The following is a 16677-nucleotide window of genomic DNA, read 5'->3' as shown; positions in this document are numbered from 1 at the left end:
GACCGCGAGATCGTGACCTGAGCTGAAGTCGGACACTTAACTGACTGAGCCACCCAGGCACCCCTCAGCTGATCTTTAAATAAGATTCCTGTCCTTTCTCTTCTCCTTGTTGGACTGCCATAATATAAATATTGTTTCTTCTGATGGTGTTCCATAATTCACATAAACGTTCTTCACTCATTTTCATTCTTTTTTTTTTTCCTCTTCTCACTGGTAATTTCAAATTAATCACTGTTCAAGTTCCCATGTTTTTGCTTCTGCTTGATCAGGTATGGTATTGATGCTGTATATTGCATTTTTCATTTAATTTATTGTATTTTTTTGGCTCTAGAATTTGTTTGGTTCTTTTTATAATTTCTAGCTGTTGAACTTCTTGTTTTATTCATGTATTGTTTTCCTAATTTTATTTAGTTGTCTGCACTCTCTGTAGTTCACTGATCTTTCTTAAAACAATTATTTTGAATTCTTTGGCAATTCATAGATCTCCATTTCTGTGGGGTCAGTTACTGGAAAATTATTGTGTTCCTTTGACTGTGTTACACTTCCGTGATTTTTCATTTCTTGTAGCCTTGCCTTGATCTCTTCAATTTCATGGAGCAATCACCTCTTTCAGATTTTAGGGTCTGGTTTGGTGAGGAAAGACCTTTACCTGCAGGTGGGTGCAAGGAGCCAGGTAGGGAGTGCTGTTTCCATTCTTGGGGAAGGCTCAACACTGTAGTATTTGTGCAGCTCTATCAGCTGAGGTTAGCGTCAGTGAAGATTGCAGGCGTCTTCAATGACCAAGGCTGTGGGTGTCTGTAATGGTGGTGATCTGCTGGGATCTGCAGTGGTGAAACTTCTGGGGACCACTTGATCTTTTCTCCCATGGTGCACGTTGTGGTCAAGGTATCTTGACCACCGGTATCTCCTTTGGCACTGGGTTTGTCTTGTGGGTGCCCTTGTGGTCATGGTGGCAGTGGTGTTTGATACGTGGGTGACCATGGGACAGCTGTGTTGCTGGGGATTGGAACTCGTGTGCTTGCAGAGCAATGGTGGCTCTGGGCTCCAGCAGTTCTGGCTAGCCTCCTGTAGTGGTGAATCTGGTTCCTGAGATGTGAGTGTACGTGGAGCAGGCACAATTCGGGGACTGCAGCCTGGGCATTCATGGAGAAACAATGACTTCTGGGTGCGGGGCACTGGCTGGCTCATGTTGGTGACAACTTGCAGGACACGGATGTGCATCAAAGGACTGCAAGGCTGGGGTCTGGAGTGCAGGCACTCATAAAGCAACAGTGGGTCTGGGGTTCTGGCTAGCCTGCAGCAGCGTTGGTTTCACACCTGAGGCATTGGTGTTTGCAGAGCAGCCACAGAGGTCTGAAATGCTGGTGTACGCAGAGTGGCCATGTCTCTCTACCTGATATGCACAGGGCTTGTGTGAGGGCTTGTGCGGGACGGCAGCCCTGCCTCCAGAGCGGTGCAACGGCAGCTCCTGCTGGGAGTGGTGCCACAGTGTTTTCCTCCCAAGGGTTTCTGAGTGCTTTCTTGTTTGAAAAATACCTTTACTTAGCCCTCACATTAAGTTGATGGTTTGTTTAATAGGTGTTCCTGGGATTTTTTTCAGCATTTTGTAGATGTTGCTTTATCGTTTTCTAGCATTGAGCATTACAGATGAGAATTTTTTTAAGTTTGTTTATTTTAAGAGAGAGAGTGCGAGAGAGTGCATAGGCTGGGGAGGGGCAGAAAGGAAGAGAGAGAATCCCAAGCAGACTCCACGCTGTCAGCACACAGCCTGAGCCAGGGCTCAAACCCATGAATGGTGAGATCATGACCTGAGCCAAAATCAAGAGTTGGACGCTCAACCAACTGAGCCCCTACACATGAGAAATTTTATATAAAGTTTTGCTCTCTGGAAATTTATAGAGTTTTAAGATATGCATGTGCATATGTACGTGTGGCTGTGTGTGTACTTTATATGTTTGTTAATTTGTAGGACATTTAAATCTGAACATTCACATCTTTCTTTACCTCAGAGAATTGTAGGTCTCTTCATCTTGTGCTTAGCCTCTCTTTTTTGAAAATCTGTTGTTGCTTTTTATCAATTTAATTTCTTTAATTTTTATCTATTAATTTTTCTGTTTGCAGATTTGGTTGTATATTCACATTTTAAATTAGCTACTAGATTTATTCACATCAGTGGCTATTCTCAAGGCCTCTCCTCTGCACAAGGCAATTCACTGCAGCATTCTGTTGTGCCCAGATTTCAGGACCAGTGGGAAGCCACACCCCCTGGCCCCTCCCTCCACTGAGCAAGTCAGGAAGGGGCCTCAATGGAAGCAGAGTAATTTGGTGATTGTAATGCTTTCCTGACAGGCCTTCCCCTGACCAGCCTTTAAAAATAAAAAATAAAAAGTAAAAAAAAAAAATCTCTAGATCTGTGTGTGCCCTTGAACTTCCCTTACTTCGTACTTTCTTACTTGAACTGTGTAACTTTTCTCTCCAACCCCAAAATCCATATTAGAAGAAGGCCTCTCTGCATGTAAAACTGAAGTCTGCATGTAAAACTGAAGTCTCCAGTCTTCTCAGTGGAACAATGAAATAGTTCTGTACCTGTTGTGTGAGTCTAACATGCAGCCTAAGAGGAGAAGGGCAATGTTTACACTGTTTATGCTGTGTTCCCTGCACAGTGCCTAGAGCTCAGTAGGTACACCATACAAATCTTGTAAACTTTTAGACATAAGCTTTTCTGGAAATAAAAATATTTATATGCTTTACCCAATAATGTTTATTCTAGAAATTTATCCTAAGGAAGTATTCAGGGATGCTCAGGGTTTTATGTACAAGGATGTTCATGGTACTTACAGTTGTCAAAAATGAAAGTAACTCAAAAGTCCAGCAGTACTTATCTAAAACAATATATATGCTTGTCATGGTTGAATATTTAATATAAATTCTTTTTTAAAAGTTCACACAGAGGTACAATCTCCTGCAATCAGTAAAACCTATTTTATCTTAACCAAAGCATGGCTTTTTTATATACCTTAAATAGGATAACTGTCAATCCTGCCTTCATATTGCTGTAATTTTTAGTGATATTGTCTAACATTTTTATTTTTTTTATTCATGTTACTGAATAGTTTAGAGAGAATCAAATTTTTTTAAATCTAAGAACAAATAAATGCAGTTTATTTTTATGTAATCATAGTGGACATTCATTAAATACAGAATGTTTTTTATTCCAGAAAACAGCTCCTTGAACATGGTGAGGTAAGGCCTTCATTTTAATCTCTGCTATATTTGTGTGTTAAATTCTAGTTCAAGGGTAATTCACAAAGGTACTGCCTTGCACTGTCAGTCGTGCTTCTGTGGTTCAGCACTGGTAATACATTTTGGCGATCCTTCCCATGCTTCCATCTGCTCTTTTGAACAGTAGGAAGGATTTGAAAACCAGAAGGCTCATTGACGACCACGGAGCATAATTAAATTACCTTCATTAATTCATTCATTCTTTTATCCGTTCAATAATAAAAGCATTAATTCCTAGCCCACTGAGCCTGTAGCTCTAGTCAGCTAGAGCCTATCCGGGTGGATACCCGTGGCCCTGTGACTGGTGGCCTGCTGCCACACATGGACTTGATGGTCAGTCAGCTACAATCTTAGCAGTGTTCCCGGACACAGAAGGTGGAATAGCAATGTTTCTGCCCTCAAATGTGTATAGTTTTTCAACAGACCTGATGCAAACAAGACAACATTTTATATGGTGCTAAATTATTTTGTGGCATATGAAGAGAAAGCTAGAAATCAGGGGCTAGAAATAAGATTTCCTAAGTATTAGCACTTTGAGTCTCAAGGGTAAGGTCAAATTTACAAGAGAATTTGTAATTCTCACAATTGAATTTGAACCTAATGAAAACAGCCTATAATGATAATGAATATTTTATAGTAGTTACTATGTGCCATGTACTGTGCTGTTTAATTCTCATGATATTATTCCCGCTTTGCAAATAAGAAAATTATGTTAATTAGATGATAGTAGCTTTTACGGAGACAAACACTAACATTTCAGTAACTTAACTCAGTAGAAGTTTCATTGTTTGCTGACATAAAGTTAAAACTAGGAGTTGCTGGTTAGCAGGTGGCCCTCCAACAGGCAGTGATTGAGGAACCCAGATTCCTTCCATTTATAGCTCTGCCATCTTCAGCGTGTGGCTTCTGGGGCCCATGTACTTGTCTTCCTCATGTCAGCACAGGAGAAGGAACAGGGAAGAGCCTGCACTGGAGGATCGATGCGCTTGTCTGCATTGAATCAGCAAAGGAGAAAGAAGAGGGAAGAGGGTGCACTGGAGGTTTTGTAAGGGCTAGGCCTGGAAATGGAAATGTGAACTTCCTGCCTGCAGCTGGAACTCAGGCATGCGGCCACGCCTGACTGCTGGGGAGCTTGGGAAATGAAGTCTAGCTGCCTGTCTGAGAAGAAAAGCAAAGCGGTCTGGGCCACGGAGTGAAGACCTAAAGAAATTAAATAGCTTTTGTCAGGTCTACAGCTATTTGTTACTAAAGCTTGCATTTGAACACTAGCAGTCCGTCTCCAATGCCCTCAAAGTAGTAGTCAGCCCTTACTGCTTCCTGTGTGCATGGCATTTTGGGGAAGTGATTTATGTCTCTTTATAATTTAATTCTCACAACAACCCATTGAGGTAAGTACTATTATTTTGTATATCTTACAGGTGAAAGAGAACTGAGGCATGGAGAAGTTGAGTAACTTAGGGTCGCAAAGCTGAAATGACCTTAGCTTTGTGGAACCGAGGGCCATGAACCCAGGCCATGTAGCAGCAGAGTCCGTGCTGTTAATCGTTCACCACATGCTACCACCTAACGTGAACTGCTCTTATGCAAGTCAGCCATGTCACATTGTCCACTTTACTTAGTGGTGCACATTCATACTTCATATTTTATCATACTGTATTTAAAACCCACCTTGGGGCACCTGGATGGCTCAGTCCATTAAGCATCTGACTCTTGGTTTCGGCTCAGGTCATGCATGATCTCACAGCTCATGGGTTTGAGTCCCACATCGGGCTCCACGCTGTTGCCGCTTGGGTTTCTTGCTCATTCCCTCTCTCTCCACCGCTCCCCTGCTCGCTCTCTCAAAATGGATAAATAAACTTAAAATAAATAGCAAAATAATAAAAAAAAAATAAAATCCACCTCTTTTTAGAAACAAAGTATTCCTTAATTTTCTGCCCTCATTTTTCACATTCTTTTGCTTTCTTCTTGTCTTTCATTTCTCCATTTATCTTTGTTTTATCCATTTTAATTTTTTCTGTTAACTCTGGATACTAATCCACTCAATCTTTATTATGTGCACCTGTACACCAGGTCCGTGCTTTCATGGAATTTAATGTATAGTGGAGGAAGACAAGCAACGTGAACACCTCATTATATGTGCCATGACGGAGGAAGTAGATAGACCAGTAGTGCAGAAGAAGTGATTAAATCTGTGTGGAGGAGATAAGGGTAGTTAGGGAAAGATTTTATTAATGACCTTAGAGGAGGAGTTTTCCAAAGTCAAAGCATGTGTGTGTATAAGGAAGCCATAAAGTAGTAAGTTATGTTCAGAGCTGCAGGCAAATCAGTATTGCTGATGCATGGAGAAGGCAAGAAGTAGCAGGAAACGACCCAGGTTCAGACTCTGGTGATTTTGTATGCAAAGACACTGGACTGTCTCCTGGACTTTATTGTTTAGGAGAGGTGGTATAGTCAGATCTGAGTTGTAGATATTTTCGCCCTGTTGGCAGTAGAGAGGATAGCTTTTTAAAAGGCAGTCAGAAGTCAAGCAGACTAAAAGACAGTGACAGCAAATCTGTTAATTTTTTTAAACTAAAGAGAGTCTGTTAACTCCTGATACATAGATTAGATGTCTAAAAACTGTAGACTTCCGGAAAGAAAGTATATTGAGCAGTGCCGATGTGGTCTTATGTCTTGCTGGCTCCTCATCCCACTCAAACTTGAGAAATCTGTCTCCTTACAAGGTTTTGGAGATGGACTGTTTTCATCTTAGGGATGATAGGGTACAGAAGGCATAGCCCTGAGAAGGGTAGAGGGTGCATCTTACTCTGGATGTGATATGATAACAAAAGTTTCTACATTCCAGCTTGTTTCAGGATTAGGTAAGGAGTCCTTAGGATAATTAGGGAATAAGTTCTAAATTCCTTGCTTTGTGCCAACCCTCTGAATCCAGGGCAGTCCACAACCTTCACCTCATTAAATAAATCCCTGGGTTACCTCTGTAGTGTCATGATAATTGGCAAACTTTGTTAGATGAAAGGATTCTGTGGTGATTTTTTTCCTCCCAATTTAATGTATTTATCTGTATTTTATTTATTTCATAAGTTGGTTTCTTTTAACCAATTTTTCTATTTTATGGGCTTAGAAATTGGTGGAGTACCTAGTAATTCGCAGGAAAGAAAAAGAGGGGAAAGAGTTAGAAACAATATTTATTGCCAGAATGTTATAGTATCAATGAGGAGCTACTGTGAAGATAGGCGAGGGAGGGATAACACTGAGGGTGTTCAATCCTGAATATTCTCTTGACCCACTCATACCTCCTTTTGTCCATGATGGCCAGTCTGTATCAGCCTTCACTCTTTTCCCAATCCCTAACCAATTTCATTAGTTTATATTTGATTCTTTATATTTTAAGTCCGTTGAGTTTGTGTTTTTTATCATAAGTAAAGTTTTTCTACAGCCAGCCAGAGAGTTTTTTGTGACATACAGCTGAAGCTGTCTGAACCAATATAGAGGTATCCTATTGAAGGAGTGAAGTAATACAGAATTGGGGGGAGAATTACTTCTTTTGAAGAAATGGATTGAGTGATATATGTTGTGGTCTGTACAAGTCTGTGTCCATGGACTAACAGAACCATGTGGTTGATAGTGTATTGTTTGGAGAGGAAGTATAGTGGTTAAAGACACAGACCTAGGATCTGGCTGGCCTCACATCCTTGTTCTTCCATTTACTGGCTTTGTGATCTTAGCCAAGTTACTTTACATCTTTTTGGGAACAACCAAAACAACAGCAGTAATAACAGCACTTAGCTCATGTGGTGGCTATGGGATTAAATGAGTTCCATGTAAGATACTTAGAATAATGCCTAGTATAAGTTAAACGCTGTGTAAATTCCCACTTTTAAATTTGTGTGCCTTTTGGACCTTTTGTCTGCCCTCTGTTACCTGTGCCAGTGAAGGGCATCCCTACCATGTTCTCAAGACATTTTTACATTGTTGTGGGAGGTAGTTTTGACCAGGACAATCTGCCACTTGGACTGGCCTTCCGTACTTAGTCTTTGTTTTCTTTGTGCTTGGTAGCTGCTACTTCACACTTTACCCAGTTGGCTCACTTACTCCAAAGATGGGTAGTGAACAGTTTGCTGGGCTTCTCTTCTTTCCTTGTTTCCAGCCTCTAAAAGATGTTGTGAGGATTTTCCTAGTTTTTTATGTGGACAGAAGTACTAACGAATTGACAACACTGTACATATAGTACAGATTTTTGGACTGTACTTTTTTTTTTTTAAGTTTATTTATTTTGAGAGAGAGAAAGAGCCGGGGGAGGGGCGGAGAGAGGGATGGCCCCATACCCCCAGCACAAAGCCGGATGAAGAGCTTGAACTCACAAACTGTGAGATCGTGATCTGAGCCAAGATCAAGAGTCAGATGCTTAACTGACTAAGCCACCCAGGCACACCTGAACTGTACTTTTTAATTTTTTTAACATTTATCGTTTTTGAGAGACAGAGCATGAGTCAGGGAGGGGCACAGAGAGAGAGAGACAGAGAATCTGAAGCAGGCTCCAGGCCCTGAGCTGTTAGCACAAAACCTGATGTGGGGCTCAAACCCACAAACCATAAGATCATTAACTGAGCCAGACAGATACTTTACCAACTGAGACACCCAGGTGCCTCCTGAATTGTACTTTTTGACTGTAACCTTCTGTCTTCCATTTGGTAGTTAAAAAGAAAGCTATTTGATAGTTTAGAAGGTCAAATAACTGGCAAGAGAGCTCCATAGAAAGTCAGTAGCCTGTGAGTAGAAGAGTGGTTGGAGCGTGTGGATGACAATAAAAAATAAACATAAGTGGTGCCATTTGGGATGGCTGTTCTATGTCATGCACCCACAAAAAGCAGTATGCGGGGAAGATAAGAAAATGGTAGGGATCTTTCAGGTCTCCCCATGAAAACAAAGTCCTTTCAGCCTTTAGATGATAGAGGAAAGTCAAGAAGAATTATTACCTTGGATTTAATTTTGGTCACATGAGAAGTTGGTCCTAAGAAGAAATGATGGAAAAATAAAGTAGAAGTGATGGGATTTAGCAGAGACCATGATAGTCTCATCTGTGGCTCAGAATAACCAAAGGAAGGCATATTGGGAAAAGTCATGTGTACTTGCATTAATTAGACCATATCTATGGTAGTCTATTTCTAGATGCCACATTTTAACAAAAACATGGGTAGTCTGTACCATGTCCAGAGCAAGGGAACCAGAATTGTGGCAATACAGAACAGTGATCCAAGTTTCTGAATATTTAGCTTAAAAATAGAAAGCTTTCTAAAGGTAAAGGTGGGGTTAGTGCAAAGTCATGATTACAGTATTTGGATAATAGAGAACTGTCATGTGTGAATGGGTTTAGACTAATTTTGTGTAGTTGCAGAGATGTGGAAATTACTGGAGACACTGGTTCAGTTTTAGGAAAGATTTTCTAACATTTTCAGCTGTCCATAATCATAACCAGGCACTCCCTTTGGCATATTCCTTTTCAGGAATTAGTGAATACCCAGTTCTTAGATTTATAGAAGAGATCTCTATTTTGGATAGATGATTAAAGAAGATGGCCCCTGTAATCTACCAATCTGTGATTTAATGGTCCTAAACAAAAGGACCTATTCGGGTATGAAATACGTTGATGTCTTTTGTTCTCTCCACATCATGTCCCTGATTTTGTCCAAAGAGGAGTTTGACTAAAGAAAAATGAAGGGAGCACCTGGGTGGCTCAGTTGGTTGAGCAGCGGACTTGAGCATGGATCATGACCTCATGGTTTGTGAGTTCAAGCCCTGTATTGGGTGCTGTACTGTCAGTACTGAGTCGCTTCAGATCCTCTTTCCCTCCACCCCTCTCTGCCCCTCCTCACTGGCACTTCCTGTCAAAAATAATTTAAAAAAAATTTAAAAATAAATAATTTAACAAAAAAAAATGGATTGTTTTTTTTTTTTTTTTAATGTTAAGTTTTGAGAGACAGTGCGAGTAGGGGAGGGGCAGAAAGAGAGTGGGATAGAGAATTTGAAGCACGCTCCACCCTGACAACAGTGAGCCCTATGTGGGGCTTGAAATCACTACTGGAGCCAAAGTCGGACCCTCAACCTACTGAGCCACCGAGGTGCTCCTGAAGGGTTGATTTTGAAATAAGTCTTCCACGTTCCAGCTTTGGGTTGAAGAATTATGAAAAAATTAGCAAATTCCATTTTTAAACATCTTTACTGAAAAAGGAAAAAAATACAGCTTTGGGCACAGTTTTGCATTATGTTTTGTGTATAAATTATATATTTCTAAATATAAAAATAACATTTTAAAAATTTTAGAAAGTTCAGGAAAATCCCCATTCAGGAATAACCTCTGTTCACTTTTTAGGTATATATTTTTATAGCCTTCCTCCCTACCCCCCCATGCGTGTGCGTGCGTGTGTGTGTGTGTGTGTGTGTGTGTATGTATGTATATATACACACCCACACTTATATATATATGTGTGTGTGATATATACATATATGTGTGTGTATACATATATATACACATACATACACATGTTTTTCACAAAATTAATATTTTGTAAGTACATAATTTTATACACACTGAAACCTCTCCATGCCATTATATAATTTTCTAACATGTAATCTTTAATGGCTCTATACATGTGGTAAATGTGGTGATTTACTTCTCTATATTGGTCACATAGATTGTTTCTATTTTTGCTGCTAAAAATTCACTTCAATGATCATCTTTGTAGAAGCATTTTTTGTCTTGATTATTCCCTTAGGTTAGAATGGAAATTTAACTCAGGGGGGTTGGCTCCTTAGTAGTGTCTTGATAAATATTGCCAAATTACAGAAATGTACCAATTAATTATTTCAGTGTGTGTTTTGTGGCATCTTCTCTAACACTCAGCATTGATTTAATATTTTTCAATTTTATAGATGAGGCTATCTTTAATATTTAATTTGAAAATTAGAGAGAACATGAATATTCAGTTTCCACTTTCGGTTGCATTATTTTTCTAGTGAAGAATCGGTTGATATTTTATGAATATGTCTGTTAGAAAAGTTTTGTCTAAAACCTCTGCTCAGTAGAACCCCATCTTAATAAAAATGGGGAGTCCTAATCAGTACAAATATTGATATATGTAATTCCACTACTTTAACAAAATTGTTTTGCTATGTGACTGAATGACACACAAGTTTGTGAAGCACTGCATGTTTGTATGTGTCTGTGGCTCACTCCTTCACCTTTTGTGGGTCTTGTTCAAATACCACCTCTCCCATGAGGCCCACCCTGATGATCCCACTTGCAGTCTCAACTGCTCCCACCTGGGGCCTCACTCCACACCGTGTCCTCCCAGTCTCCTTTCCTTGGTCCAGTCTCTTCTCCACTGAACTTACCACTTTCTAATAGACTCTGTAATGGGTCCATTTAGTTGCTATGACCATGTTTGTTTCTCCTTAATAAATGTTCTAAAATGTAAGCCTCCCAAGGGCAGCAGTGCCTCACTGTTGTTTGGTTCACTGCTGTATCCAGAGCCCCCAGAACAGTACCTGGCATATAATAGACATTTGATAAATCTTGTTGAATGAATTAATGAATATTAACAGACTTATAACTCAATTAAAAGATCCTTATCCTAGCAAATAATAGTTTTAATATATTTTATATTTATTTAAAAATATATAAAGTGAAATTGTCATTTTTTTTGTTTTTACAGCTGATTTTTCACACATTGCAACTGTTAGCGTTCACTATCCTTGCCATTTTAATTATGAGGCTGAAGTTGTTTCTAACACCTCACATGTGTGTTGTAGCTTCCTTGGTGTGCTCTCGACGGGTAAGGCATTCATCCTTGTGTAACTGTACTGTAGTAACTATAGTAACAGCAGGGTAGTGGCCATGGCTTTGCTGAGTAATCCAAAACATAAGAAAACTTGGTTTAAATTATTTAAAATGTTATTTCATGATTAACTCTGAATAACAAAAGCAACTTTGAGTAGCTTTGAAAATTATTCTTAGATTTTAACCGATACTTTTATGACAACTGAGGAGGCACACTTTCCCCTCTGTTAGTATTCTGTCCACAGACATAGTTTTTTAGAGTTCAGGTCTGTGCAAGAGTTTCTTGACGCATCAAAACTGTCCTCAAATGTTCTAATACTAGAGTAGATACAGGTGAATTTCTCTAGTATTGTCCTGTTTGGCTCCAAGAACCCCGAGGGAAAGTTGTCAGTTTGGGAGTTCTGTTACCATTATATACAAAGTAGCTAGAATTTGGGGACCAGTGCACTTCTAGAAACATCTTACTTAGCTTTGATGATAAGTGTCTTGTCTTAGAATATCATAATGCTTATTTTTCCAGGAGGAATATGTGTTTCTGCTAGTGGGGTTTCCATAGATGACCGCCCCCCCACCCTGCCCCGTGAAAGGCAGATGTTACAGGACTTAGTTCGAGGATATTCCATTATTTTGTGATTTACTGATCTTAATCCTTGGTGGTAAATCAGTACTAGAAGGGTAAGGTGTATTTCTGCCTTAATTCTTTCGAGAGGAAAGAAAGTTCCATTTTTAGTGGCCCTGTAATTCCAAAATATTTACTATGTTTAAACAGTAGGTGATGGCAGTTCCGTATATTATTAGTGCATTGATCGTATCAAATGGTAATCCACCTTGGTTAAAGTAGCAAGGTGAGAGTTTCTTACTGCCCTATAGCACTCTTCATATAAGAATTAAAAATAAATGGTTTCTTTCATTTCAGCTCTTCGGCTGGGTTTTTTGCAGAGTTCGCTTTGAGAATGTTATCTTTGGCATTCTAGTAGTGATGTCAATACAGGGTTGTGCAAACCTCCATAATCAATGGAGCATAATAGGAGAATTTAATAATTTGCCTCAGGAAGAACTGATACAATGGATCACATACAATACTAGACCAGGTATGTAGCTGTCTGGTTATATGTATAGTTAGTAACATACACACATTTAAAAATACACACACATGGTGACATTTATACACTCACAGATTTTGAGCATGCTAATTGCAGCATCCACCAAATCAAACCCTTTCAAAAAACAATTGTGTGCCCTCTTTAAATGCCTCCTAGATAACTCAGGAATTTTAATTAACATGGGGAATTAATGATTGTTCACAGTTATATATTATAACTCTGAGATCATTATTGTATTTTAACTCTACCAATGACAAATAAAAGAAATCTTTAATAACAAAATTCCACACCTAGTTACAGGCCATTGGAAAAGGTACTTCTGACCATGGGAATGTCAACAGCACTCCTTCTCCACTTCAGTCAGTGCTGACTGTCTGATCCAACTCTGTAAAACCAGTTGCGCACAAGAAGAGTTAAAATCTCAGATATTCTTTTTTCTTCACTAAATCATTTCAAGGAGATGAGTGTAAATCCTACTTTTAAATACTCTAAAATATCACTTTTAGCTTACCTTTTTTTCTTCCTGTCTTTATCCAGAACCACCTCAAGCAAAGTTATTTATTTCATGTTGAAAAACCTTTCCAGAGAATAAGTGTTTTCTACAGTATTTTCTATAACTAATCTATAATCTTGTCCCAAACTATTTTTGATATTTAGTAATTTTTTCTGGCACTAGTTGTTCACTATGGCTTCTTTAAATTCATCCTGTGACTCCTTGGGTCAGTTTCCTCTTATCATTTATTTGGCAGTTGCCATTTTACTAATTAGGCATCATTTAAGTAAGTTTTATAAGCTTCAGCTCAGATAGTTGGTTTTCAGAGGTGACAGTACCTAAATCGCCGATAGCTGCCAGGACGATTTAATCAGAATTTTTAAATTAATCCTTTTATGAATTTTCCCTATAGGAGTACCAAGTGTAGGCACTCCCTTTACTCTCCCTTATCCCTTCCCAGTTAGATATTTTTCCCAAGCTTTACCGGGTACCTACTTTCTCAATCTTTTAGTGTGTCTTTCTTTGTTCCAGTGTTCATCTTGGGTTCCTGGCAGAGAGGGCCTACCTTTGGCAACTTCTTCTAAGATAACTCTCACAGACTCCCACCTCAGTTTTAGCTGTCTCTTCTTTGATCTTCTTATAAGTCTTTTTTTCATCCTCATATTATGAGTTCTTTTATGGTTACCGCATGTGTATTAAAATCAGCATGATGCTCTATAGTATGGGTGAGACTAGTGCTTACGTTCAGGTCCCCCACGTAGGGTTGTATAGTTTGTGCACTGCATAAAAGTGCTCAGTTGAGAGGACAAGTGAGAACTGAAATCCAGCCCATGGTCTAATCACCAAGTTATGTATTAGTGAGACTCTGTCAAGTCAGAAGGGATCTTTTTTCTAATATGGTCAGTCGAGTATATGTGGAAACTTCAGTATACATATAGGAAAATATCATATTCTTTCCCCCACCGTGTTCATATTTATCTCATCACCTCGAGTGAAGAGTATATAGAGCATTTCTCCCCATCTCTGCCACAGATCGTTTCTCTTCAGTGATTACAGCTCTTGCTGAACAGGCCTGCCTCGTGTCCTCCTGATAACTGTGGCCCTGGCTTTGGGTCCCTCTAGCCCAGGTTTTCTCCACCTTGACACTATTGATGTTAGGGAGTGTCCTGTGCATCACAGAGTTTTAGCAGCATCCCTTCCTCCTACCCACTAGTTGCCAGTAGCACCTCTGTCCCGCACAGCGAGCCAACCAAAAATGTCTCCGGAAGTTGACCACATGTGTCTCTCGGAAACAAAATCATCTCTGGTTGAGAACCACTGCTCTGGCCTAAGAGCTTTCCATCATTAATTATTGAATCTTGTGATAATTAATACACATTTCTATATTGGTTGACTTAAATATTTGCAAATTTAATTCCTATGTAGAGATTTTCATTTGACGTTACATTTAGAATACTTGTTATATTTGCAAGTGAACAGTTATTTACAGTAGACCTGAATGACCTGTCTTGTTCTTATTAATGATTTTATTATGCTGATTAAAAATGATAATAACCTTCAAAATTATATAATAATGTATTATACAACAGTGCCAGGAGGTCAGCATTTGGTCTTTTTGTCTTCCAAGAAACCACAGTTCACAGCCCATGAAGGTCATTTTAAAAGATGTAGCATGAGACTTGCCCTTTGTAACAGTCTCTCAGTTCTTAGCATTTCAGATTATCAGGACGAGATATGAAATTTTTGTAGTATCATCTTTACCTTGAGCTTGACCATGGCAGGAGGCGGTAGTGAAGCGGCTAAGAGGGTTGGCTCTGACACTGCCGAGGTGTGTAGTCTTGGGCAGGTCACTCTCCCCTGTGATGTCTGTTTCCTCATTTACAAAACAAGAATAACCTATAGCCCACTTTACGGAGTTGTGCGAGCTAGATTTTTTAATCCTAGTAAAAATATTTCACACAGTTCCTCGCGCAGAGATAACAAAGTTGGTTCCTATTATAGTCGACAATATTGAGCAAAGAATAAGAACAGTGCCAGTGATGATTATTTAAATGTATTTTGTATTCTTAATTTGAGTTCAAATATTATAGATGAAAAAGAACCTTTGTTCTCTTTAAAATATGGCATTAAGGAAGGTATTCTTGCTTTCCAGATGCTGTTTTTGCCGGTGCCATGCCTACAATGGCCAGTGTCAAGCTGTCTACCCTTCACCCCATTGTGAATCATCCGCATTATGAGGATGCAGACTTGAGGTTGGCAACCGATTGAAATGTTTCAACTAGACACGCTTACAACTTATATCGGCTCTTAGAAATGGGGAAGGTTTTATACACATGCATATGTTCTCATCTTCATACTCATGATGGTAGTTTAAAAATGTGTAATAACCATCCAGAAAGTATAATTATGTGCCTGTTGACTCTAAAGGATGTTTAATAAACCTCTGAAAAAAGGAAAAAGGTTAATTTTTCTCAGAGTGAAGATGTCACATGACTAGCCTGCATGTGTGTCTCTGTTGAAGTAGAACTGCTAAGTACTAGTCATGGCAGATGGGATGGATCCGGCCCATGGGCGTAGTTGGCTAGCCCTTGCTCTGGACTCCACAAGCCCCTCTGCCTGATTTAAGAAACCATTCTCCCTCTTATTGGTGGTCTATACCTAGTTTTTTTTAAAAACAAAAAAAATATATGAAATTTGCTATATACTGTATGCACTTATGAAAATTTAGGGTGTTTTTTTGTTAGCCAGTTATGAGAACTCAGGTTTTTACTGAGGTGTGAAAGTTTTGTTTTCCTTAAATAACTGACTTTTAAAATTATTTTAATCATTTTAGTAATTGTCAGGGTAATCTTTTCCTGTTAATGCATCTTTGGCCTATTGTTAGAGGTAACATTTTAAATTATTTAAAGTTTTATGTCTGGTTGTGGACATTGGACATCCCATATGCTTGAAATTTTAAGAAATTCCCAATGCATAAATGGTAATTGCTCAGGATTTCATAAAAACACCTGTTTAAGGCCAAATCATCTTTCGTACCAAATTTTGGTAAATAATCCAGTTTCTCACACTTCCATTAAGATATTTTCTCTACCTGACTGTTACACTAGATGCCCTCTATCTCAATGTTGGATTGGCTACATTTCAACTTCAATTCAGATGCTTTTCAGAGCTTCTACAGATGAAATTATCTGTTGAAACGTTTCCACTCGTTCAGCCTCTATCTGAATGTGTTCCATGAGCAGATTAATTATTTTATGCATTATACAAAGCAAATTTTTTATCCTGAACTATTATCCTGCTACCCAGCTCTAGACTCTAAACCAGTTTATATCTGCCCGTTCCAGTAAGCACTAACAAGCAGTATATACAAAATTCCAACCACTGTAAGGTTTAGCACATGCACAATTAAGTAGGAATGTGGAAACTGCTATCCAAAAATAATCTATGCTATCCCCAAAACATTCATGCTGCTTGAGGTCATATATATGAATGCTCTATACAGTGAGTATTAAGATTTTGATTTGCTAGCAAAATTTCTCTAGTCTATTCTAATTTATTTTAAAACATTTAACTTGTGTTTTGAATGTAAAGGGCCCGGACAAAAATAGTTTATTCCACATACAGTCGAAAATCTGCAAAAGAAGTGAGAGATAAATTGTTGGCGTTACATGTGAATTATTATGTCTTGGAAGAGGCATGGTGTGTTGTGAGAACTAAGTGAGTATGAGCCCTGTGCTATACAATATGGAATATCTTTAAGCCACAACTGTTTTACTTTATTATAGTAGTTGTGATTCTTTAAGAATTTTTATTCTAAACAAATTCCACTGAAATACTATTGTGGGAGGGGTGCCTGGGGGGCTTAGTCAGTTAAGCGTGTAACAGTTGACTTCTACTCAGGTCATGATCTCATGGTTCTTGGGATCAAGCCCCATGACAGTGTGGAGCCTGCTTCCGAT

At 38.9% G+C, this 16677-nt stretch overlaps 1 protein-coding gene across 1 annotated transcript in view; it reads left to right on the top strand.

Moving 5' to 3' along the window:
- Nucleotides 1-16677, top strand: part of DPY19L2 (dpy-19 like 2) — a 95481-nt gene that overhangs the window by 73728 nt on the left and 5076 nt on the right. The window contains exons 17-21 of the mRNA XM_030295318.1: nucleotides 3219-3243; nucleotides 10998-11117; nucleotides 12039-12213; nucleotides 14871-14970; nucleotides 16310-16435. Of these exons, the coding sequence (XP_030151178.1) occupies nucleotides 3219-3243; nucleotides 10998-11117; nucleotides 12039-12213; nucleotides 14871-14970; nucleotides 16310-16435 (546 nt within the window). The remainder of the gene's footprint in view (nucleotides 1-3218; nucleotides 3244-10997; nucleotides 11118-12038; nucleotides 12214-14870; nucleotides 14971-16309; nucleotides 16436-16677) is intronic.

This window comes from Lynx canadensis, chromosome A2 (genome assembly GCF_007474595.2).
Source record: "Lynx canadensis isolate LIC74 chromosome A2, mLynCan4.pri.v2, whole genome shotgun sequence".
Taxonomy (NCBI): Eukaryota; Metazoa; Chordata; class Mammalia; order Carnivora; family Felidae; genus Lynx; species Lynx canadensis.
The sequence above is the reverse complement of the archived record's forward strand: the minus strand, read 5'-3'. Positions and strand labels throughout refer to the sequence as shown.